The 24,794-nt window shown below is 45.9% G+C and overlaps 1 protein-coding gene across 7 annotated transcripts in view; it reads left to right on the forward strand.

The window, feature by feature from the left end:
• RXRA (retinoid X receptor alpha) overlaps positions 1–24,794 on the forward strand; it is a 417,621-nt gene that overhangs the window by 379,991 nt on the left and 12,836 nt on the right. For all 7 annotated transcript variants that reach the window (XM_069241578.1, XM_069241577.1, XM_069241575.1 and 4 more), the window contains 5 exons: positions 1,137–1,306; positions 13,108–13,237; positions 15,255–15,387; positions 16,136–16,227; positions 22,225–22,330. In XM_069241578.1, the coding sequence (XP_069097679.1) occupies positions 1,137–1,306; positions 13,108–13,237; positions 15,255–15,387; positions 16,136–16,227; positions 22,225–22,330 (631 nt within the window). The remainder of the gene's footprint in view (positions 1–1,136; positions 1,307–13,107; positions 13,238–15,254; positions 15,388–16,135; positions 16,228–22,224; positions 22,331–24,794) is intronic.

Consider the following 24,794-nt stretch of genomic DNA (forward strand, 5'->3'; position numbering starts at 1 on the left):
TTAGCCACCAGGCACCCTCTCTGCCCTTAGGCCTATCCTGATAAGGACCCGAGACAAAGTGAAGTTTTTGAGCAGGGCCATGGGGTTGGGTTGTTCTTTGATGGGTTGGTGTCATGGAAGACCCATGCATCATCCTCAGTGCTTTTCATGCAGGAAGGCATCGCCATGAGCTGGCCAATGTGCTGCACTTTATTGATTGCTTTACCTTGCTTCTGGAGGAACCAAGCCATAAAGCAGTGTTGGGCAACAGAGTCTTACAATGGCTAGGACTGGGGAAACTAGAAGGATTGTGGAGAATTATGACTCAGGTGCTCAAATTTTAAAAAAAATGGTTCTGGATAGAACAGTAGGTCCCTGGGCTCCCCCTAACTCACTGCTGACCTTTATTCGCGCCAAGGGCTACCCATAACTCACCGCTGACCTCTTCCTCTGCCTGGCCTGCCTGTACTTGACCCCTCAGCTCTGGCTTCTCTTGATTCACTGTCCTGCTTTGCAGGTGCCCAGTCTGCTTTTGACTCACTGCTCAAGTTCCTTTAGGTGCATGTGGTAGCACAGACTTACTCATTTTGCTCTCTAGGTGGCTAGCCAGCTAATGGTATGCCGAATAACACTAGGTGAGGTAGCTTCCTTGGCAGCCAGTGAGATGCTGGATTGCTATCAAGATGTCTAGGCAGACAGGAAACTGAATGGTTGCCCTATGGGTGCCTAGGCAGCCAGTGAGGTACTGGATTGCCCTCTAGGTGCCTAGGCAGCCAGTGACCTGCTGGATAGTACTGTAGATGTGGTAGGTGCCTTGGCAGCCAATGAGATGCTGGATTACTCTCTAGGTGCCTAAGCAGCCAGTGACAGGCTGGATTGCCACCTACTTAGCCAGGCAACCAATGAGATGCTAGATTGCCTTTGCCCTCTGGTTGCCTGGATAGCACTGTGGGTACCTGGATTGCTCTTCATTCACCGCTCTGCTCTGTTGATACCTTTGATGTCACAAGACTCACTATTCGATTCCATGGACACTTGGGCTGTTGTTGACTCACTCTTCTGTACTGTAGGCCCAGTCGCTTCCATTCATGTGCTGCTTTGCTCAGTAGGTGCCTGACTCCAACTGCTCATGCCATCCTTCTCTCTGTTTGGTGCAGCTGTTCAGGAGGAGCGGCAGCGGGGGAAAGATCGGAACGAGAATGAGGTGGAGTCCACGAGTGGTGCCAACGAAGAAATGCCGGTGGAGAAGATTTTGGAAGCTGAGCTCGCTGTGGAGCCAAAGACAGAGACTTACATTGAGGCGAACATGAGCTTAAACCCCAACTCGGTGAGCCATTGCACATTTTCTTAGTTTCTATTGGAATTCTACAGTAAGAATGCATCAACAATGCCACCAAGAGATACCTCTGTTAAAGGAGCAGGTCAGCGCTGGAATACCTACCAGCCATTTCCTCAGTGTTTTGTGGTCCTCTCTTGGAATCAACAGCATGTGATGGCTTTCAAACAAGTTTTTCTGTGAATGATGGAGCAGCTGCTTCCTCCAAGAAGCTTGGTTTCCTGCAAGGCTGATGTCTGCAGTGGTTGCATCTTCTAATAGACTATGGTAGAGTGATTGACGTGTTTGCTGTGTGTTTGCTCTCTTCTCCAGGCCCTTGTCCATCCATACATTCCCCAACCTCCCCTCCCCTTCATTACACTTTTGCACCTCTTTTACACCGTGGTCTTTGTCAGGATAACATTTCTGCATCTTGTTTAATGTGTTCTCTGCCAAGGGTTTTCAGGCCTTTTAGGGTCGAGCAGTGCTCGAGCCCAAGGATGGCCAAGATGGTGTCGTGAGAATGAGTTGTGCCGACTTCCAGACTATCCCTCAGTGTGGATCCCGGGCTTCAAAACACATAGCAGTCAGAATAATATAGTGGACCCCCCCTTCCCTGAGAACCCCGTCTGCTTCATCTAAGCAGGTTTAGTTTGGGTGCTAATTTCTGGAACGTTGGAACGGCACCCAGCTAAAGGTCAAGAGACATATTTGATGCCTTCCTCCAAAACTGCTGTCTCTTGTAAGCACAGACCATTCGATATTACCGTGGAATAGAGGGCAAATGCACCAGGGTTTTTATGGAATACAACATCCTGGAGAGTACCAGAGATGAGATAGGAAGTGAACCAAGGCTGGAATGGCTGTACCAGGCATCTTGTATTTCCTCGAGAGGATGTAACAGTGGGGGTCGCTTTTGTTACTGGGGAGTTGGTTTTGTAGCAGGGCAGCAGTTTTAAAAGCCCCCCAGAGTTTCTTGCATATTCAGCAGTTTTCAGGCAACAATAAAAGTGTCTTGATAACTGTGGTGATTAATGTACCGACTGGGGAAGAGATTTTGTCTAGTGGCAGTTTTGACTCCTCTAAGGTAGCACAGAAGGTTAATATGCCTGCTGGAAAGAACATATACTATTCAGATCACAGAACAGTATTTTATGTGCATAGCTCAAGGGGATACTGCTTTTGTCACAGAGCTCCTTTTATTACCGTGCAGTTCATAAGTTACAACCCTAATCTAGCACCCTGACCTATGAACAGCTATCAGAGAGCTGCATGCAAACTGCATGGTACAGGTTAGAAAGTTATGTTTTTTTCCCAGACTTTGATTATCCGAAGTTTGCTAAAAAGGGTTTGTTTGGTAGAAATAATTTGTTACAGTAAAGTCAAACCTAGCTACTGTGTTACTTTCTGAATCCCAAGTTTATGCTTCCCCAAACCAACCACTCCTAAAAAATGCCTACAGGTATGGATGACGTGAAACCTTCATCTCGTAGTCTCCTTTGTCAGCATTGCCTATACACTGATTTACACACATGATTCATTGTCTCTGTATGTGTGTGTGATGAAAAGTGCTAAATCACCCTATGCTGGTAATAGGTGAGCTATAAAACAAATGAAATACATGTGAGAGAGGGCTATGGAGAGATGAGAGGCACTTTTAAAGGGTGATGGTGAGAGAATCATTGAAGAGCCCCAATAAAGATTCAGAGATTTGGAATTCCTATGTGTCAAGTAGGCCCAATGCCCTGTGGCACAAACCCTTTGGCTGACAGTTTACAGGGAAGGTAACTGTCTGCAGCAGAGGAAATATGTGTCTGTACGTTAATGCTGTTCGAACTTGTATTTGTGGTTCATTAATGAAAAGCCTTCATTATTTGAGTGAGCGCTCTCAATAAACATTTTAAGATCACACTGCACTTCTAGTAGACAGTGGTTCCAGTAAAAAATTAAAATAAAATAAAAAGTACACACATTTTTGAAAAGATTAACAATATGAGGCTAAGTATAATGCTCCCAGAATGCTCTTTGATTAGATGCAAATGTTTGCAGAAGCTTGTAAGCAAGAGTGATGATTCTTTGCTTTCAAAATAAAATTTTCGGAAAAAAACGTTTCACTACTATGAAATTTTAGGTGCTATTTCTTTGAAGCGTCATTTAGTAAAATGTGTTGATGCATGCTAGTATTTCCAAACATATTCCTAATTGAAAATCAGTGTAACTATTTTCAACAAGATTATGGGAAGCATGAAATTAAAACAAGCACTGGCAAAGACAGCTGACCTGACTCTTTTTGTGAGTCTTTTGGTTTAGTCAATGCATGTCTTGTTTTGACATGGCTTTTGTAACACTTTATTGTTTTGGGAGCTGCCAGGCCCTCACCATTGTAATAAACACTGGCAAAAAGAAAAAAAGTTTTTGGTCTCAAGAAGCACACATTGCCACCAGTGGCGTAGCAAAGGCTCTGCAGCCCCCCTCAGCACAGCACCTACCGTGAGTGGAGGTAGGGCCTCCATGTTCTTTGCAGAAGTTAGTTACTTTAGTTATGCTACTGATTGCACAATAGTTCCTGGTACTGAACAAAACTACTTTGTGTACCAATAGGCTCTCTATGGAAGAGCAGAATGCGATCACTCACAGTAAAGCCAGCGATAGAGAGAGAAATAGCAGTTTAATAAAAACAAAATGTCTTTGTTAACGCCAGACCTAATTACGGACCCACTTTTTCAAGAAAGTCACAAAGTGTACCCATGGTCTATATCTTTGAATTAGTGGCTTTCATGAATTCACAAGAACTTACAGAAGTAGACCAGGAAATCGTACTCCTAGAAAATATTTGTTAACTGTATTTTGGCATGAGCAAATATGCATGTGTAGATTTGCTTGTGAAAATCTATTGAGAGGTTACAAGTTCACTTTCCCTCTAACCACTTTTTCCCCAACCCTGGAAGAACTTCTGCTTCTGCCATTGTCAGGAGTAAATTTCCAACCTTTCTCATAATGGGAAAAGATTAGAGAATAGCTGGTGAAAATCCTTAAATCATGCAAATTAGTAGGTTTGCAGACTGAAAGGCATTCCAGCCCTGGAACTATTGTTTACTGCTTCCTCCAGCCCCAGGATGTAGATCCGCGGAAAGGTGGCAAAATAAGGAAATTGCTGTAGTAGGGATTGAAATTACAAATATTCAAGCCCTACTATAGTAGTAGCCCTGGCATAATCAGAGAGGCTATTATTAGAGCTCTTACATAATGAGATTGTTGCCATAATTTATCGCCGCACTACATGGCACCAAAGGGACAAGTAGATTTTTTTTTTACAGGACAAGTAGATTTAAGAAGCAATATGTCCCATGGACAAGTAGATATTTTATTAAATTCCACACCCCTGAAGATTGCCATATCCTGGTGCACTGTAAGGTCATAATTTACTATGCTTTCAAAAATAATACAACTAAATTTATAATGAAAAATGTGTTGTGGAATGCCCAATTTTTGCCATTTTCCCCCCAAATTTTCTTGGGGGGAGGAGACTCCCCGCCCCCCCCACACACACACACACACTTTTCCCCTACCAGACCTGTAGTGGCCAGGCTTGCTCACTATGCACCTTATGGGAGCTGGTATAACAAAATGTGCCAGGGCTGCTTTGGGTTCCCAGTCCGGCCGTGGAGGGAACACTGGAGCACCTTAGCCTGAAGATGAACCTGTGTTGGGGCCATGCTTATCTCTTCTGTTGATGCATCTGTTCACTGTGCTGTTTGGGGTAGCCTCAGCGCCAAGATGCCTTTGGGCGTATATTAACCTTTATAACTAGTCTAGCATACTAAAGACAAATACGTCAAATGCGACAAGCAGAAAATCCGACCCGCAGAGATGCTAAATTTTACTGGCTGAACAGGCAACATAAAGGTCAGGCGATCCCTTGACCAGCAAGCATAGATTGTAAAGCGTATTGGAAGACAGAGACTACCAGGAAACAGAACCTGAAATCACAGTGGTGGGGCAGACAGTGGCATAATGCCACAGCATCTTAGAAGACACAGCAAAGAAAGGAAATAATTAATTTTGGTATCTCTAACAGAGGGAGGTAAGCAGCACCTCGAAACCGCCAGCCCGCCTTCCACTGCAGTTGGAGAACTTGGCCTTGAGTTAAAGACAGGGGTAGTGTGCGACTGCATCAACCTTCAGAGAGATGATTGGGGGTTCCCTGGGACCCTTAGGTATCCCTCCTAAGGGGCACCCCCATGTCACAAACTGATGATGTGCCACAACTTATGTGTAGCACACTCTGTGGTGTAAATCAGTGTCTCTCAACAGCTTCTTTGCCCCTGCATCTTTAATACGGAACACACGCAAAGGCCTCCCCTCATTTCCAAGTGGATAAGCTCCATGAAAATGAGGGAATGCTCCCATGTACTCCTGCACAATATAGGTAATAGGTAATATTCTGTAATACCAAAGTGGCCGATGTGTTCAAAAAGGGTTTGCACACCAGGGCTGCCTAAAGCTTTTGCTGAGTGCGAGTTTCTGTTTGCTGCATAGTGGGGTAGGGCTTTCAGCAGAAATCAGGATTCCTGAGTTCAAGTAAGTTGTGCAAAACGCAGGAAGTACAGGAATACAGGAATGTTTATACTGCTTACACACAGCTGGCCTCACGGAAACACGAGAGCGTTTAAGAGTCACTTATAATGCCTTACATAACTGCATACAATGATACAGAGGCAACCCATAATTAAATAAAGTTTTAAAACAAAAGGAAGCAAGCTTCAGTGGGAGAGACTTACTCTCACTATACAAAATGCTGAATCAGAGCAGACCATGTGCTGAACACTGAGGCTTTCTAATCCTAATTATACATGATGCGTCTAATCTAAAGCTTGAAAAAACATAAAAACCTGCCACCCAGTTAGCAACGCAAGGGGCCTTGCTTTCAACAGCTCCCCTAATACAACCGTGGTTTACCCTCACATGCATTCCCAGTTGTACCAACATGTTTGGTTGGTTTTGAAACATTAAGCTGAGTGTTTTGTTTATAAAACTGTGTACATCGCAGCGTTCATATACCAGCTGGAGTTATGATGCAGGTCGCTGCATCGTCAGAGTACAACAGCCTGTCAACTTTTGTATCATTCAGATTAGAGGCCATTCTTTTAGGAATGGAGAGGAACATGCTTAGTTCATTAAAAAGAAAAAAGAAAAAGAAATGATACCATATATAATTACCCTGAGGCCTACACTCTAGGCATGGTGCCATTTCTGCAGTTTTCAATTATCATCAAAGTCAAGGTATGTAGATCTATTAGGACCTTTGGTGAAGAGGGGCCAGCCCCCATTTTTGCAGCTACACACATATTCTAGGGATTATCCCTATCAGATGTCACAGACGTATAAAACAGCAGAATAGTTACAACACTGAGGCATTCTCTTGCCTTGCTTGGGGCAGGGCTTGAACCCAAGGTGACAGCTCTGCCAGCAAGCAACAGACCAGCTCTCAAATCAAAGGTTTTGTAATATTGTACATTTTTCAGTGAGAACATTTCTGCTCTCTGATTCAGTTTAGTAGTTTTTCTATACTAACAAATATGGGCTAGTCCTTAAAAATGATGATAGGTGCACAAAGTGTTTGATCACTTTTATTATATGATAAAAGGAGCATGTGAGAGCTGCGAAAAATTCAGGGGCACAGCTGTGGTTAAAGTGTCCCGGTCTGCCTTATGCATCTCAGTGGCACAGCGGTGGTTAAAGTGTCCCGGTCTGCCTTATGCATCTCAGGGGCACAGCGGCGGTTAAATTGTCCCGGTCTGCCTTATGCATCTCAGGGGCACAGCGGAGGTTAAAGTGTCCTGGTCTGCCTTATACATCTCTGGGGCACAGCGGCGGTTAAAGTGTCCCGGTCTACCTTACACATCTCAGGGGCAAAACGGAGGTTAAAGTGTCCTGGTCTGCCTTACGCATCTCAGGGGCATAGCGGTGGTTAAAGTGTCCCAGTCTGCCTTATGCATCTCAGTGGCACAGCGGTGGTTAAAGTGTCCCGGTCTGCCTTATGCATCTCAGGGGCACAGCAGCGGTTAAAGTGTCCTGGTCTGCCTTATACATCTCAGGGGCACACAAAGTGTCCCAGTCTGCCTTATGCATCTCAGGGGCACAGCAGCGGCTAAAGTGTCCTGGTCTGCCTTATGCATCTCAGGGGCACCGCGGCAGTTAAAGTGTCCCGGTCTGCCTTATACATCTCTGGAGCATAGCAGCGGTTAAAGTGTCCCGGTCTGCCTTATGCATCTCAGGGGCACAGCGGTGGTTAAAGTACCCCGGTCTACCTTATGCATCTCAGGGGCACAGCAGCGGTTAAAGTGTTGCGGTCTGCCTTATGCATCTCAGGGGCACAGCAGCGGTTAAAGTGCCCGGGTCTGCCTTATTCATCTCAGGCGCACAGCGGTCTTTAAAGTGCCCTGGTCTGCCTTATACATCTCAGGGGCGCACAAAGTGTCCCAGTCTGCCTTATGCATCTCAGGGGCACAGCAGCGGCTAAAGTGTCCTGGTCTGCCTTATGCATCTCAGGGGCACAGCAGTGGTTAAAGTACCCCGGTCTACCTTATGCATCTCAGGGGCACAGCAGCGGTTAAAGTGTCCTGGTCTGCCTTATGCATCTCAGGGGCACAGCGGTGGTTAAAGTGTCCCGGTCTACCTTATGCATCTCAGGAGCACAGCAGCGGTTAAAGTGTCCTGGTCTGCCTTATGCATCTCAGGGGCACAGCAGTGGTTAAAGTGTCCCGGTCTACCTTATGCATCTCAGGGGCATAGCAGCGGTTAAAGTGTCCTGGTCTTCCTTATGCATCTCAGGGGCACAGCGGTGGTTAAAGTACCCCAGTCTACCTTATGCATCTCAGGGGCACAGCAGCGGTTAAAGTGTTCCGGTCTGCCTTATACATCTCAGGGGCACAGCAGTGGTTAAAGTGTCCTGGTCTGCCTTATGCATCTCAGGGGCACAGTGGCATTTAAAGTGCCCCGGTCTGCCTTATGCATCTCAGGGGCACTGCGGCGGTTAAAGTGTCCCGGTCTACCTTATGCATCTCAGGGGCACAGCAGCGGTTAAAGTGTCCTGGTCTGCCTTATGCATCTCAGGGGCACAGTGGCATTTAAAGTGCCCCAGTCTGCCTTATGCATCTCAGGGGCACTGCGGCGGTTAAAGTGTCCCGGTCTGCCTTATGCGTCTCAGGGGCACAGTGGCGGTTAAAGTGTCTCAGTCTGCCTTATGCATATCATGCATCTTTATAAACACACACTATTTAAAGAACGGGGTGTAAAGTTAGATCATTTTTATCCTTATGCACAGACCCAGGATGGTTTATCTGGTGAGGTTTTTGCAACTCCTACAGTCAGACGGCTGTGTGCATATTTAGCCCACACAGTGAATGATTTTTTTTTTACTAGTATGGATGCGTTTCAGCTCTAGGTAGGTAGGTTATGTTAAGCCTTCATCTAGATGTGGCTGTTAAGCCGTAAACAAGCCTGAGGGTTGTACGGGTTACCCATTACTTTTTCACATGGTTAAATAATGTCAAGGCATAACCATCGGAATCATATCCCCACCGAGTGTGGGTCGCTTGCACACCCTGCGTGGGCACCCTTTTGACGCCATGCCACTGCCACATCATGTCCGGACAACAGAATGCATTTCCTTGTGCACCTTGATGTGGCTTGATGTTCGTTCGTTTAGCTGGCGGATCCTTATTAATGTGTTGAGTGGTGCACCAAGCGTATCAGCATCCTCCATCAGCAGCTACAGCCTGGAAGCACTGCTTGGGGCCCTTTGCTGGCTAGAAAGACACAAGGGAGGACTCAGTGGCTAGGTCGGGCCTAGGTGGAGGAGGGAACAGCTGCACAGGCAGAAAAAGATTACCGCCAGGCAATACCATTCCACAACAATGTGTGGAAGGGTTTACAAGTCAGACTCGTGCATCTGGCAGAGAGGGTGCAGAAATGTTCGAGCGGGGCATAACTTAAGTGGGAGATTACAACCGTGTTTGAAAGAGCCAGGAACTGAAATGTATTGAAGATAGAGCATCCTTGAACTTGGGAAGCAACAGATGTCTGAGGAGAATTGCACCACTGAAACCCTTCTTGTGGAAACGGGAGACGGACAAGGTTACTGTGCTCAGTTCAGTGACTGGAAACGACTGGAGGCTGGGATGGGCTGGTGCTCACTGGCTCCAGTTCGGAACCAGCACTGTGTGTGATCTCTGTCACTCCCCTTTCTTCTGATGGGCTCATTACGAGTTGCCTGGAGTAATTTTACAAGAAGAGATGCATCTTTGGGCAACTACAAGTGGTCTGGTGTTTCCGGACCCCAAATTACCTAGGGCCAGATGTACGAAAAAGGCAATTTGCGACTTGCAAATTGCGAGTCCCTGCGACTCGCAATTTGCAAGTCGCAAATTGCTATGCAGTACGGTGTCTCAGACACCGACTGCAACTCGCTATGGGGTCGCAATGACCCACCTCATGAATATTCATGAGGTGGGTCGCAAATTGCGGCCCCATTGCGAGTATGGGCACTCGCTAACATGGAGGCCTGCTGTCGTCAGCAGGCCTCCATGTTAGCGACCTGCTTGTCAATAAAGCAGGTTTTTTTTTTTTTAAGTGTAGCCTGTTTTCCCTAAGGGAAAACGAGCTGCACTACAAAAAAACCGAAACCTTTAGTTTCGGATTTTTCAGGGCAGGGAGTGGTCCTTTGGACCACTCCCTGCCCTGAAAAAATATTTTTGGGTGCAATCACAAACTGGAAGGGGTCCCATGGGGACCCCTTCCAATTTGCGATTGGGTTACCATCCACTTGAAGTGGATGGTAACTGCGATGCCATTTGCGACCACATACGCGGTCGCAAATGGTATTGCATCCCAATGCGACTCGCAAATAGGAAGGGAACACCCCTTCCTATTTGCGAGTCTGAAATGCATTTTGCGAGTCGGTAACGACTCGCAAAATGCATTTCTGCATTGGGATTCGCGTTTTGCGACTCGCAAACGGCAAATTTTGCCGTTTGCGAGTCGCAAAACGTTTTGTACATCTGGCCCCAAGTCTTGTAACACGAAACCCAATGTAATCAAGCACATTTCCTCACCTGGTAAAACCATTGGTGGAAAAAGTCAGAGGCTGCAGGCAGAGGTACAGCCTCCCCTACCCCCCTCCCCCCACCCCCAACCCCCCCCAACACCAGGGGGAACAGGCAGTGCTCCTCCCAGAGAGGTCAAAGCCTCGCCACCTCCCCTCCCAGAGAGGTCAAAGCCTCGCCACCTCCCAAAGGCTCCCCCCTGCCCAACACCCACTGACCCGCTCCGCTTCCCATCAGATAGTAACCACCTGTCGCAAGCAGGTGCTAAATACCAACTTGCATTAAGGCACCCCATAATTTCAAGTGGAGTTAGTGAGGAAATGGAAACGGGGACTTGAGTGGTTATGGTTGTTTGACCAGTGCACCCTGCAAAACGAATTGCATTTGGGCTTCTGAAGGGAAGAACCGGTGCTGAAGTAGAATAGATCTTTGGGGCCTCGTTACAAGTTGCATTTGAATCAGCAAGGACTTACTGCTAAATTAACAGTGATCATTTCCGGCTGGTGTCACCCTGTGAGTTAAAGGGACTCGAGTTAAGCTTTCCAGAATAAAGGAATAACCTTCTGGACCTCGAAATACATGGTCCTTTTATGCAGGTTTTCCACGATTCTGGGAAGTTTACTACTCCTCCGAACGGGTTGTTAATGGCAGCAATTGGGTAGGCAGGTGGGTGTAGGCTGTCCGAGCCCATGCCAGGCTGTAGCAAACACTGCCCACCTCCCCTCTGTAGCTGGGGGGGTCGGACAGAAACACACAACGGGTCATGGGTGAATGCTTGCACATAGTTTAACAACTGACAGTTGCTCTAGTAGCTTTCCAGTCTGTCATTTTTGGCCACGGTGACACACTACACAAAGGACCACCGTATGCAGATCAGTACTGACCCTGCTTCTCAAGGAAACAATTCACCCCAAACTGCCCCAAGGGGTGGCCAGTAGTTAGAATGTAAGCATTCCTCCCATCACCTTTGTGTGTTTGATGTCACGCAGTAATTGACCTGGGGTACGCCCAGGTGTGGATTCATGCTCACTGTGCCACTGGAACTGAGCTACCCCAACTGAAGAGGCCCAACTAGGCTGAAACCGGTCTTGGGGTGCTTGTGTGCCAGTTCAGAGAGGACCTGGACTGCCAGGTCGGATGGACTGTTCCCAATGGACCAGGACCAAGACTGATTCGCATATGGCTGTGTCTACACTGCGGTGGGACAGTGGGTATTAGAAGGACAAGTTAGAATGCTACCCTGAGAGATTGCCAGAAGTTAGACTATTTGCAAACAGTCTTGCCCTCACTCTTCGTGTGTTTGGAGGTGGGCAGAAGCCTTGGTGTGCTCTTAACCACAGACCCTGCCCCTCCGACAACAGATTTACCATGTTTGCATTCGCACCTGGTAAAACTGGGTCTAGTATTTCGGACTCTAGTATTGAGTCCAGAGGCAGTGGATGATGCATTAATTGATGATGCTTAATTTGTGCTTGTTGTTTCCGGTGCTGAGCACCGGCACTTATTTGTGAGGGCCGGGGCTTATTCTTATGCCTCAAGCATTTGCTGCGAGCAAAAGACACATATGTGAAAGACGGAAGAAGGAAAAACTAAAAAGCGTCATAAAGGGAGAAAGTAGAAAGTTGCAGGATGAGATCAAGGGGCAGGGGTGGCCGTAAATGGATTGAAGAGGCCCGAGATGGATTCAGGATTACGCTGCCTCAGTATTCAGTGCTGGCAGATTTAATTACACCGTGTTTAAGAGAAGGGCTTTGAGCACCGGCACCTCTTAATTTACAAATTAAGCACTGGATGCATTGTTACCTGGAGTGATTGTCCCCGCTTCTGTGCACACTGCCGCTGACAACTCCTGATATGGGCCTTTGTCTCCAGCTGCAGTCAGGTATCTACCAAACCAAACCTTTGACAAAGCAGTCCTGAACTGCAGCTTAGGAATTGGAAAATGAAGTCTGAAATTCTAATTCTACCTTTGAAAGTTTGCGAAAGCGACTTTACGGAAGAGCCACAGACAACTCTTTCGCAAAAATTAGGTTAGCAAGCCTTTTTACCGATAAAACGCGCATTAAAGGCACACTAATAAACTTTGGATGTTTTAAAAAACCTTCGTGAAGTTGATAAGGCACTCACTCCATCAGAATGAGGTTTCTCGACTTTTCTTTCCCTTAACTTCCATCATTCGTATTTCTTTCTTTTATCATGTTGTTTGCTGTTTTCATTCAGTCGTTTTTTTGCACCTTGTTTATTTTAACTGTTTTCATTTTTGCTTGAATTTTCTTTTCTTTTCAATTGTCGTCTGTTTTTTCGTTTCCCCTTTCGAACTATACCTCTCTGTTTGGTATCCTCTGCGTCCTTTGCTTCTCTGATTCTGTCATGTTTCTCGTGATAAATATTCTCTAAATTCTCTATATTCTTTTGTTGTACAAAATGGCAGATCGCTAAAGCAAGCCACACTGTCTGCAGTCTTGATTAATGTAACACTGCTGCCCCCCCGGGAAAAATTCCCATATCGTGAGATAACTTAAGCACGGTTTAAAAAATATTTATTGTGTTGCGGCGGCACCCTGTGGCCATTCGGTGTATGTGCCGATTTGTACTGAGTTCTTCCTAACAGCTTGCTTGTGGTTGGAACCACACACCTTTGCTAAGTGATTTCAGTGACGCTGGAAAGAAACAGCCTTTTAACTTTCTGCGCATTTGTTTTTGTAGCCGAATGACCCGGTGACCAACATCTGCCAGGCCGCAGACAAGCAGCTCTTCACTCTCGTCGAATGGGCAAAGAGGATCCCGCACTTTTCCGAATTGCCCTTGGATGATCAAGTGATTCTGCTGAGGGCTGGTAAGAACAGAGGCGTGTACCGAATGCCTGATATTGTCAAATGTGTGCCCCATCTGTGAAGCAAGAACTGTGGACCCGCTCACACACAGCCCTTGAAAAAGATACAGATGTGCTTCCGTGGATTTTTTTTCTCTCCCCTGAGTAGATTTCTGACTTTTTAGGAATTCACAGAGATCGACAGTGCACTCCAATTAATCAACTAGCGGTTAGATTTCCTGGAACTAGTTAGTATGCGGATTTTATGTGTGAGGAAATTGTAGCAGAGCTACAAATTAGTACACGAAACATTTGTCGGATGGTGAAAATATTCCCTGTGCAGCTTCCCTTTGCATTGTACCTAGTACATATGGGGCCGTCCAGTCCACTCCCTTCCCTGGAATGCCACGTGATCTTTCCTTTGACATGATTAATTTTCATGTATTTTTGGGAAGGGAATCTATCTGCAAATTTATCGTTAACGCTGACAAACATACCATTTTGTGGATGTTCATTTTTATTAATAACACCCTCCTCCTGAACACCCACATTCTCGTCCTAACACTAATATTGGCAGTGTAGCAACGCCCCCCCCCCCAAACACACATGCTGCATCACTCTCCAGTGCTCTTTATAAACGTAGAGTACCCCCAGCATCATTCGGTGACTCCGGATATGGAAGTCACATTTATAAATGGCTGGTTTTAGCCACATGCTACTTAATCATACGTGTGAAAACATGAAAAAAAGATTTTAATTAATTTTGGCTCTTGGTATATTATTCGATCATGACCCAGAGAACCTGAGAATCACATTGTTGGAGTCAAAGAGAAAGAGAGAGCCTGCAAGAACGAAGGAGCGGTGTGCTGCTAGTTTACTGACATTTTTTCACCTAAATTTGGGGTATCTGCAGGGAAGTGGAGCACAGCAAGATTTGAAAATGGGGTTCGGCACACAGGTCATGCATGCATTAAAGGCTGATTACTACTTTTAGCCTACTAGTGTACTCATTAAATGCACATACCCAAGACTAGCCAAGATTTCTTCCATGGAGAATGTAAATACACATAGATAAACTAGCCTATCTTGGAACTATTAAACACCCCCCCCCCCCCCTTTCTCAGCACGCCCAGGATCTGTTCTGTGCAGTACGAAATGCACATACTTACACTGAGTCTGTTCATGATCTACTCTCTGCTCCACTTAAATGCACTTACCTACATGTAGCCTATGCAGGATCCTTTCTTTGCACTACTTAACTGCCATTACCTACGTATAACTTAGACGCAAATTATTCCATTAACTCTTTATATGCACACACCTATAACAGGATCTGTTCTATGTGCTCATTAAATCCCCATAGCCACACTCAAATCCTAACCAGAATCTACTCTGTGCACCAGTTACATGCACATAGCAACTCATGACATCAGTGATCCCTCCACACTAATTAAATGCACAAACTTACACGGTGCCTCGCTGGGATCTCTTTTCTAACCTTGTTAAATTCACATTGCTGCACATGGACGATCCATGATCTCTTCTTTCGAAATGCACATAAATATACCTCGCTTATTCAGGATATAGCGCCTTAAATTCTTAAATGAACATAATAGCACATGGCGCACCTCGGATCTAGTTTCTGCAACTCATAAATACCCATGACCTACCTAGGACCGATCCTCTACTTCCTTTAAATTCACACTCAATAATTCCAGCTTTCCATGAACTCTTTGCCACATTCGTGCTTGCAAACCATTGTTCCTGGGAGCCTCAGTGTACTAGAGTGTGCACTGAAGAGCTCTGTAGACTGAAGATCGCAGGTTCAAATGTGGCCGCTTCGTACAAGCTCTCATGCTGTGATTAACTGAATTGGACAACAATGCCATCTGTTATGATATCAATGGTTAGAAATTATAATTACACCCCGACTGTTCTAGCATGGAACTGCATGCCAGGATCTCGCCAGATATATAAAAATGTTCTTATTGTCTTAACTAGACATGCTATATTAATAATTGTGCTTTCTTGCTGCGTGCAGGCTGGAACGAGCTCTTAATCGCCTCATTTTCCCATCGGTCGATAACGGTGAAAGATGGGATTCTGCTCGCCACGGGCCTCCATGTGCATCGGAATAGTGCGCATAGCGCCGGGGTGGGAGCCATTTTTGACAGGTTTGTCCTAGATTGAGTAGTATGTCTATACATTGTGATCACCTGTAGAGCTTGTTGCTCTGTTGCCACCTGTCTATAGCCTGCGTTTGACTTTATTCTTCTTGTTGTTAGCCCCCTCAATCAAACCCTGAGCCCCTCTTGACCATTTCAGGGTACATAGCATTGTGCACTTTATGGAAGGATCCCTAGCAAGGTGCCTCACAAAAAATTGAATCCTGGTGGTGTATGGGCAATTAGAACATCCCCAATTCCCCAAAATATTCCAGAACCACCTGGATTTTACTCAAAGGAACTTAGAATCTGTTTGAGTGGTATTTTATCTTGCATTTGGTCAGAATACCTCTAACGTGTTCTATAAATGTGTGGTATCACGATGCTAAATGTCTTTTTAAACTAAAGTAAACAAGAGGGTGCCCCCTGTCTGTCTACCTAACAGCCCTCGCCCCTAAATTCTCCCTACCAGTGTGCCAACTATATATGTGCATTTAACGTCTGTGCACAATAATTTCCCAGATATCCATTTAACTCTCTGTGTCTCAATGGAGGTACCACTCCTTCCATAGATATCCCTGGTGTGTATATAGTTATGGTAGCCCATCACCAAATAGAAATTAAATTCCTGGTGCCACGCCCGTCTTGTTATTTTGAGAGTTAGGGGAAGGAAATTGTACTTTGTGGTATCATTCAGCACAAATTTTGCAGCTGAAGGTGTACAGTGCTGACTCGACATCTCTTCTCACATCCACAGAGTCCTCACAGAGCTTGTATCAAAGATGCGGGACATGCAGATGGACAAGACAGAGCTGGGCTGTCTGCGGGCGATCGTCCTCTTCAACCCAGGTAATGGAAGACTCCACACGTTCAGCGCGTCACGCGCCCCACGTCACTCGATTTGTCCATCCTATCACTACAAAGCGTCAGCCCTACATATATAGTGATTGGTGACAAACAGAGCGGTCTCATGATGCTGCTTGCAGTGTTCATCCCGGAGAAGGGTTTTATATTAGTATTTCCCTAGCAAATCCATAGTAAAAAGTTGGGATTTATCTTTTTATTAGTTTTCCAACCAAAGCCATATTTAAAGAGATAAGGTTTTAATTTTTAGCAGTTGCCCCAGCCAACCCATATTAAAACAGACTAAAAGAGAAACCCTTTTAGTTTGTAGCAGTTTTCCAGCCAAACCGTATTAAAAGAGGCGGATTTCAGTTTTTGTACCCAAATCCATATTGAAAGAAATGTAGTTTTCCCAGCCAAACTAGTTCAAAGATATTCAGTTTGTAGTAAATTCCCAGCCACACCATATTATAGGAGACAGGGTTCCAGTTTTTCTGATATGAGAGTAATATAGAAAAGATATAATTTAGGTAAGCAACTTAACCCATGGCCATCCCTCCAAAAATAGGAATTTTTTAGTCTGTATTTGGCCTTCAGTAGTTTGGGGCAGTGGTACATCATTACAAAGAATACATTCCCTATTTGGATAAAACAACCGGGAAGCGTAACATCAAATTTGTTGGTAGTAAGAACACCACTACTGAGAACACTACGACATTAAGTGACTTACTTACCAGGTATGTATTAAACCTAACCAATCCCTTATACATAAGTTTACCATAATTGTAAATCTAGCCTTAAAGTTATACCTAAACCTAAGTCTTATCATGTCCCTAGTACCAGCTCTCCCTAAATTTTACCCTAACTCTTATTGCCTCATTACGAGTTTGGCAGTCCTTGGACCACCGTGGTAGCGGTGTCTTTCTGACCACCACAACTTTGGCGATCGGACCACCGGATTACGAGTTTGGCGGTCAGACTGCCAGAAGACTGCAAGCAGTGCCATAGTCCGTGCGGCAGGGACCACAGCAGTACTGACCGCTGCAGCCAGTGTTGGAGATCCCAGCATTGGGACCTCCATGGCCATTACGACCTGCAGGACTGCCAAGCTTTCAATGGAGATCCCACCGCCAGGGAAAACTTGGTGGTCAGGCAGGTAAGGGGCCCAAAACGGGGCCAAGGAGTATGGCCCCATCGAGGGTGAAGCGGGGACCCATGTGGGCTCCCCCCCACTAACTTGGGGTCTGGGGGCGCACTGTGTCCCATGCATGACGTGGTGGCAGGCAGGGATGCATCGCTGGCAGTAGCTCCATTATTCTGCCCCATTTTAGTCATGTCAGCCCTGTGGGGAGCTCGTAATCCAGCGGTTTTGGGACCGTCGGCGTGGCGGTATTCAAAAGACTGCCACCATTGTGTTCTGGCGGTCGGACTGCTACACTTGTAATGCGGCCCTAAGCCTTACTCTAAATGTAACACTTAGGGCCTGATTACAAGTTGCTCGTAATCTTCTGACTGATGTGAAAACTCATATTTATGCATGGGTCGGGATTACAAATTTGAAGGGATTTAACACATCCGATAATTATCGGCTGCGTTAAATAAATCAACCAACAATTTTGACAGGGCAAAACGGCCGAAATATAAGAGGAGAAAACATACGTTATGTACCTTTTCAAGCGGATCTTGGTGTGTGTTGAACACCAAACTTTCACATGGTATTTACCATGAACTGGGAAACAGGTGTTTTTTTTGGCACACGATAAATAACATACCACTTGGTATTGTTATTTATTGGTGTGATAAATAGCGCCTTAAGTTATAATCAGGCCCTAAGTCTACTCCATGCCTAAACCAAACAACATCCATTACTTAAATCTAACACTGCCCCCACCCCTTTGTAACTCTGATTCCAAACCAAAAACCCTTTGGCCAGCACTTACCATTAAACTTACTCAAGTACTTATCTCTTTACTTCTAGTGTTATTACCAGCAGTGGCATTATTATTAGTAATTCTGATGCAGTGGCATCCTTGAGATGTTAAAGCACTGCAGTGGATCCTCATTAGCAGGAGTGGGTGGGACATAATTTTGGAAATCCATCAAATGTAATTCCCTAGAACTATAACATTCTTCAGAACAAATTACATTGAGCTGTTCTCCGTATAAGAGTGATACGCTGTTGCAAGTGCTTCAAGAAAGACGTCTCGAGGCTTCTCAGGGTTGAAGTAATGTCTGCACCTTCCAGTCATCGTGCCCCTCTGCTGCAGTATTTTCATCAGGCAAACAAAGAAGTCGATCACTGTGTGGATATCGATAAAACACGTCAAGAACATCCATCTAAATACTTTTTCCTTTCCATTTAACCTTTCCATCTCTGTTTTGCTTGTTGATATTTCCAACAAATATATTGTATCATCACTATATAACACATAGTAGAGCACTAAAAAGCAAGGGGTAGCTTTCACAATGGTATTGTTTTTAGTTAAATATCATGAAAAATATTTAAAGAAGGTATGGGTTTGAAAAGCTTGCTTGGATGAAAGTTGCATGGGATCAATTGGTCTTTTGGCCAGGGACTGAGGTGCGTCTGCCAAGACCTCGAAGGGTCAGAATGACCAGTGCATGATGTGAAGCAACACATAAGAGTTGACACCACCTCCAAAATAATGAAAAGCCTTGCCAAGGGCTGGGAGTATCCTACATTGATAAAACGCCTTACCACGCGCTAATGATTAGAGCCAAATCCCTCCTTTTTTCCTGGAGCAACGTTTGTAAAAAAATATATGTATATTTAAAAAAAAAAAAATCCTTGTCAGCCACTAAACATTTTTTGAGAGTTCAGAATCATTGACAGTTTCGCAGAATGGTTTGATCAAAACATTTTACATTATTTATTCTTCCAGTGACTGATCACAAAAGTTAATACCCAGTCATGTTAACTCACCAACACTGGCATTTATCATTTGCATATGCAAAGTTTTTTTTATTGTATGAGCCCCAGACAATTTGTAATTCGAGGGATGGGGACAAAGGGAGACATAAAAAATTGCTGCATATTGTGGCCAACCAGGCCAGTCGTTTCCTTTCATTAGGACACTAAGGCCCTCAGCCACGGGCAACGGAAGCACCGCCAACAGGCTGGCGGTGCTTCAGTGCCCATTCTGACCGCGGCGGTAAAGCCGCGGTCAGAAAAGGGGATCCGGCGGTTTCCCGCCAGATTTCACCTTGCTAGGCTGAACCTCCATGGCGACGCTGCAAGCAGCGCCGCCATGGAGATTCCGACCCCCTTCCCGCCACCCTGTTTCTGGCGGTTTTGACCGCCGGGAACGGGTGTCGTGGGGCCCCTGGGGGCCCCTGCACTGCCGATGCCACTGGCATGGCAGTGCAGGGGCCCCCTAACAGGGCCCCAGCAGGATTTTCACTGTCTGCATAGCAGACAGTGAAAATCGCGACGGGTGCAACTGCACCCGTCGCACCCCTGCAACACCGCCGGCTCCATTCGGAGTTGCAGGGCCTTTCCCGCTGGGCCGGCGGGCGCTCCCTTAGTGGGCGCCCGCCGGCCCAGCGGGAAAGTCAGAATGGCCTCCGCAGTCTTCTGACCGCGGAGCGGCCATTTGGCGGTTCCGCCCGCCCGGGTCAGAATGACCCCCTAAATCTAAATGATTTTTTGGAATTGATTCTTGATGTTTGTAAATCGCCTTCATCCAGAATAAGGTGGTCATTATGAATGCCGGCGGTCATTACCGCTGACGGCTTGGCCCATATTCTACTACCACCCACCGCCAGGCCAGAATCGACCGCCGGACCGACTGTAGGCACATTCGACCCGGCGGTGGAGACCGGACTGGCGGTGAGATTATGATCCCATTTCCACCAGGGATTTCCTGGTGGGGTATCCCTGGCGGAAAGCATATGGGTGACAGGAATGCTCATTCCTGTCACCTGTATGTGACGCTCCAAGCCCCACCCCTTGCCACTACCCCCACTCACCACCCACCCCCTGAACCCTGAAAACCGACTCCCCAAACCCTCCCCCCAAAACTCCTTGTGTGCCTCCAAGCTCCACCCTCATCAACCCCTACCTCTACCCCTCCATGCAGGTCCCCCACAAACCCCCACATCCTCATGCATCCTTTCACCTACATGCACATACGCATACATACACTTAGAAACACAACCCCCCTACACAAACATTCACACACACCCATGCACTCACCCTCCCTCCACCCCCGGTGAGACTCCAGGTGTCATTATTTGGCCGGCTGCCCCATGCCGCCACTAGTGGTCTTCCATTGACCGCAGTCACGGTTGGCGGCGGGGCATCCCACCATGATCATAATGAGGGCCTAAGTATCTGGGTTCTTGATAAAGCTGACTAAATGTAGAACCAGGAGAATAATCCAGTAACAGTAGAAGGGAAGAGTCAAAGCAGTTTATGACATGGAGGACATCATGGTTATGGACACTTCTACGGGTGGTGGTCTCCTGGTGTGTTTGAGTAAAGAACGCTTTCTAATATCCTGGGCTAGAAGGCCCCGGAGAATAAAACGATTGCAGGTTGTTTGGGACTTGATGGGATGTACATGGCGCTGTGTTGCCCTTGAATGTTAGCTACTTGCCAAAGGCCCGTGGCACATGTCCAAATGAAACGTGAGCGACACACCTGAATGCCCTTCTCCGTTGCAAGAACGGGCGGCCCTCTGACATGTTGCATGAATGAAGCTTTCTGAAACCCATGCCTGGCAGGGCTTTTTTGAAAGGGCAGGTCTCAAGTCAGGGTCAGTGGCATCTTGTGGATATTGGCACTAGTGCGTTTCCAGTCTTGAACCTTGGTCGCTTTGTGTAATATTTGATCGAGTCGGTAACAGGTGTTAAACGATGCCACAGTCCATTCCTTTATATGAGTGTGGAGCTGGCGTGATGAGTTCCAGAATCTCGAGACTCAAAACTTGAAGAATTGTTTTTCAGTTTGTTGTCGTGCAAATTAGGAATTTCTGTGTGGAGCTGCGTAGTGCCTGGGAGCCTTCAGACCGGAACTCTTTGCCTTCTTGGTTCTTTTGGGAGTTCAGAAGGCAGCTATGTAAGACACAGACACTGTTAAAATGAACCTTGACTCCACAGGAACCATATGCAAAGACGTTAGGACAAGGGTTTTGTGGTAGAACCAACAGCTGCCTGTTAGTAGAGGGGCCACAACACACTGCACCACTTTCATCTCCACAAGGTGGGTTTGGAGAAAGTGTCTGCAGAGAGTTGCAATAATGAAGTCTAGTTAGTGCCCCTGTGGCTGACATTAGATGAGATTGTGGGAGGAACCTCTCTGTGATGCTCAGCAGCTAAAGTGCTCCTATTTCAACACGTAAGCTAAGGTGTGGTTTACTGTCCAGAGCAAAGCCTAGCAAGCTTATTTGAGAATGATTAGGGATTACCTGCTGTAGTGATTGCCATTCATATGAAGGAGAGTGGAAGAGGCAAGAGGAAGAACTGTTTTTTGAGGGTTTAGCTACAGTGGCATTGTGGCATTCATCCACTCTGCTTTTCCCAAAGGCACGCCAGAGGCATTTACATTTTAGGACAGTTTGGGCATTGCCAGCATGTTAATGTAAACTTACGTTTATAGCAGCGCTGGATCACCATGGGATTCTGCATAATTCCCTCATCTTCGGTTGAGGATTACACTGGTAAGTATAGTCTCATTAAAGCAGCTTTTTATTCTCCTGCGGTGCGTCTTCTACTGAGTCACATGTTTGAAAGTATATTTCACAGCTACAGGAAGGACATTGACATGATACTAGAGGGGGATTATGTGACTAAGCAGACAAATCTTTGGAAAATACGAGATCTGGTTTTCTTTAGTTACAAGCCATTCTTTTTTCCTTTTTTTAAGTCAGTTTATTTAAGCTCAAGGAACTGCTGCATCGTTTGCAATGAAGGCGTATACCTATGTGTGTTTTAAAGTATAGGTGTGCAATGTTAATACCTTGTTAATGATTTACTTTCTAGACTCAAAGGGGCTGTCTAATCCTGCTGAAGTGGAAGCACTACGGGAAAAGGTCTATGCGTCACTAGAAGCATACTGCAAACACAAGTATCCCGACCAGCCTGGGCGGTAAGTATCCACGTATGATCGATGGAGAATCTCTTCAGAGGCTGCTAAGAAGGATCATTGAGCCATGTTGCTGAATGTCACTGTAAGGGACAGGGCTGTTAAGTTCGCTATTTGAGCACATTATTTTAACAGGAGCTAAGTTTAAGTTATTATGTCATTTTTAGGATTTGCCTGCAAAGAGTTTGTGCTGTGCTTGTGAAATCTTTTGTTAACATATATCTTCAAAGGAGCTTACATCCCGTCCCCTTGCTTTTCATTGGTTCCTGTGCTTGCCACTTACTTTTCCTCCATTTCTATTGGCTGTAGCATACTATTTCCAGTTCTTCCTCGTGTGTTAACTCTAATCAATGCCCTGATGAGGGCCAAGTACTGTTTACATCTGCTTTTGGGGAATTCTTTTTTTATTTTTTGGCTGTGTTTGTTTACATAATCTCCCCCTGGCCGCACACATTTCAAGCGTGCTTGTCGACTCAATTATTTTGTCCAATGCTGGCACACCATCGGCACATCCGCCCCGAACGCGCTCAGCCGACGGCATTAAATCATGTCCCCTCTGTGTAATAGTAATATTTTAGTTTCATTTTTTATGTTGTTAGCACTTTTTAGCACCACTCAGTTCTTCACCCTCAAGACCAAGTAGGTTTTCACATTTTGCCACAGCACGGAGATTATGCTCGGTGGCCACAATCCATTATCCGGCTTAAGCCCTGTGGATGTGCGCACCTCCGAGGAGACCGGCCCCTCTTCCAATAAACTGCACATACAGCAGCTGCCAGGGACCGATCCTCTGGCACCCATGATTGCTCATCACCTCCAAAACGCAACACTTTTGTGACAAATTGATAAAATACATCTCAAGAAGTTGGCTAATCGAGGAGGCTCCCAGTTTAATTAAGCTAAGTGAGGCTGCTGTCGGTAGGTGTGCCCGGCCCACTCCGCATTACACTTCAGAGACCGCCTCAAGCGGTTCCTACCCCCTGGTTCTTGGGGTACAGCTTCCCTCTGCCCTCCATGGAACACGTCAGCGTGCAGCAGCGCCTTCTTTTATTAGAATACCGCCTTGAGGTCTACCACCGAGAGAAACACATGGAGTGTGCTGGACCCTCCACGCATCTCCCCACGTCCACGCAAATGTTATTTGCTACCGACAGTTTATACATTTCATCCTTTCCATTCGTTTATCTGCCAAAACATCACAATCTTCATCTACTTTCTGGTTAATGCAGGAATCCTTCCAGTGAGGAGGAACCGATGTGGAAAGTGACGCTGTGGAAGAGAGGCATTTATTTTTTTAACTTTTACTCTACAGACTGCATTTTTTTTCAAACCCCTCTACTTGCTGATACTAGTTTTTTTTAGTTTTTGCCTTGGTTTATCCCGGTCACTTAATTACGTGCCTCACTAATGGCCGCCATCATTAATATCAGTGAATTTGTTCTAGTTGTAGGTGCTCATATCACATGACTAAGTCATGCCACGCAATTCCTTAAAAAAAAGGCCACATAATGAGTGTCTAAGACCCCCCAGAGAACTCTGCACCTTTGGTTATCATGCCGGTCAGTCTGATAGGTTTTTGGTCAGATATGCACAATATTATTATAATGGCTGCTAGTCGTCTGCGGGTTACTTTTTTTTCTGCGTGATGATTTTTTTTAAAACACGTGGCACGCCAATGTCCTGTACACCCAGTTGTGTAATTCAGTCACTTGATATCATCTCCATTACTGTATAGTGCTCCTTCCCGTTTCTTTAAGGCACGCACGTATACCGTGCCTTATTACCTATTTCTTACCCCTTAAGTGCCATAACATTGTCGGATATTATCAAGCAACACTCGGAATGCTCCTTTACTGAGGCCAGCATGTAGTCGCTCAAACCAACATCAGTTTATCCTAATCTGACGCGCAGATGTCTTGTACACCCAGCCATCTAATTAACTAGATTAGATATAATCCCCAGCATCGCACAGGGCTCCTACCCCCTCTTTTAAAGCACACGCGTACATTGCGGCTTCCCCCTTAATTATCATCCCTTGGCACAGTGGTTGGCAACCTTTTGACTTCTGTGGAACCCCACTTTGTTTCTGGAACCCAGGGACCCCCATTGAATCATTATTGGAATCCTGGGAACCCCACTGAGTCATTACTGAAAGCTGGGGACCTAATCTGTTAATATTATTTCATTTTCTAAGCAGTTATGGACCCTCTGAGGAGGCTTCACGGACCCCCTGGGTCCCCAGACCACAGGTTGGGAACCTCTGCCTTGGCCATTAAAGTGCTGTAAATTAAAAACTGCTGAAACACTGCCCATTACTGATGTCAGTATGTGTTTGTTTAAGCCGACTTCATCTTCTCGTAATATTAATCAGCGGTTGTAACATCTAGGCACTACCACGTCCGGCCTTGAATACGAGTACCTTTTACCTTTACCGGTCTCGTCTTTGCATGAACATAATCTCTTTTGT

The sequence above is a fragment of the Pleurodeles waltl genome, chromosome 6 (genome assembly GCF_031143425.1).
Source record: "Pleurodeles waltl isolate 20211129_DDA chromosome 6, aPleWal1.hap1.20221129, whole genome shotgun sequence".
Lineage (NCBI taxonomy): Eukaryota > Metazoa > Chordata > Amphibia > Caudata > Salamandridae > Pleurodeles > Pleurodeles waltl.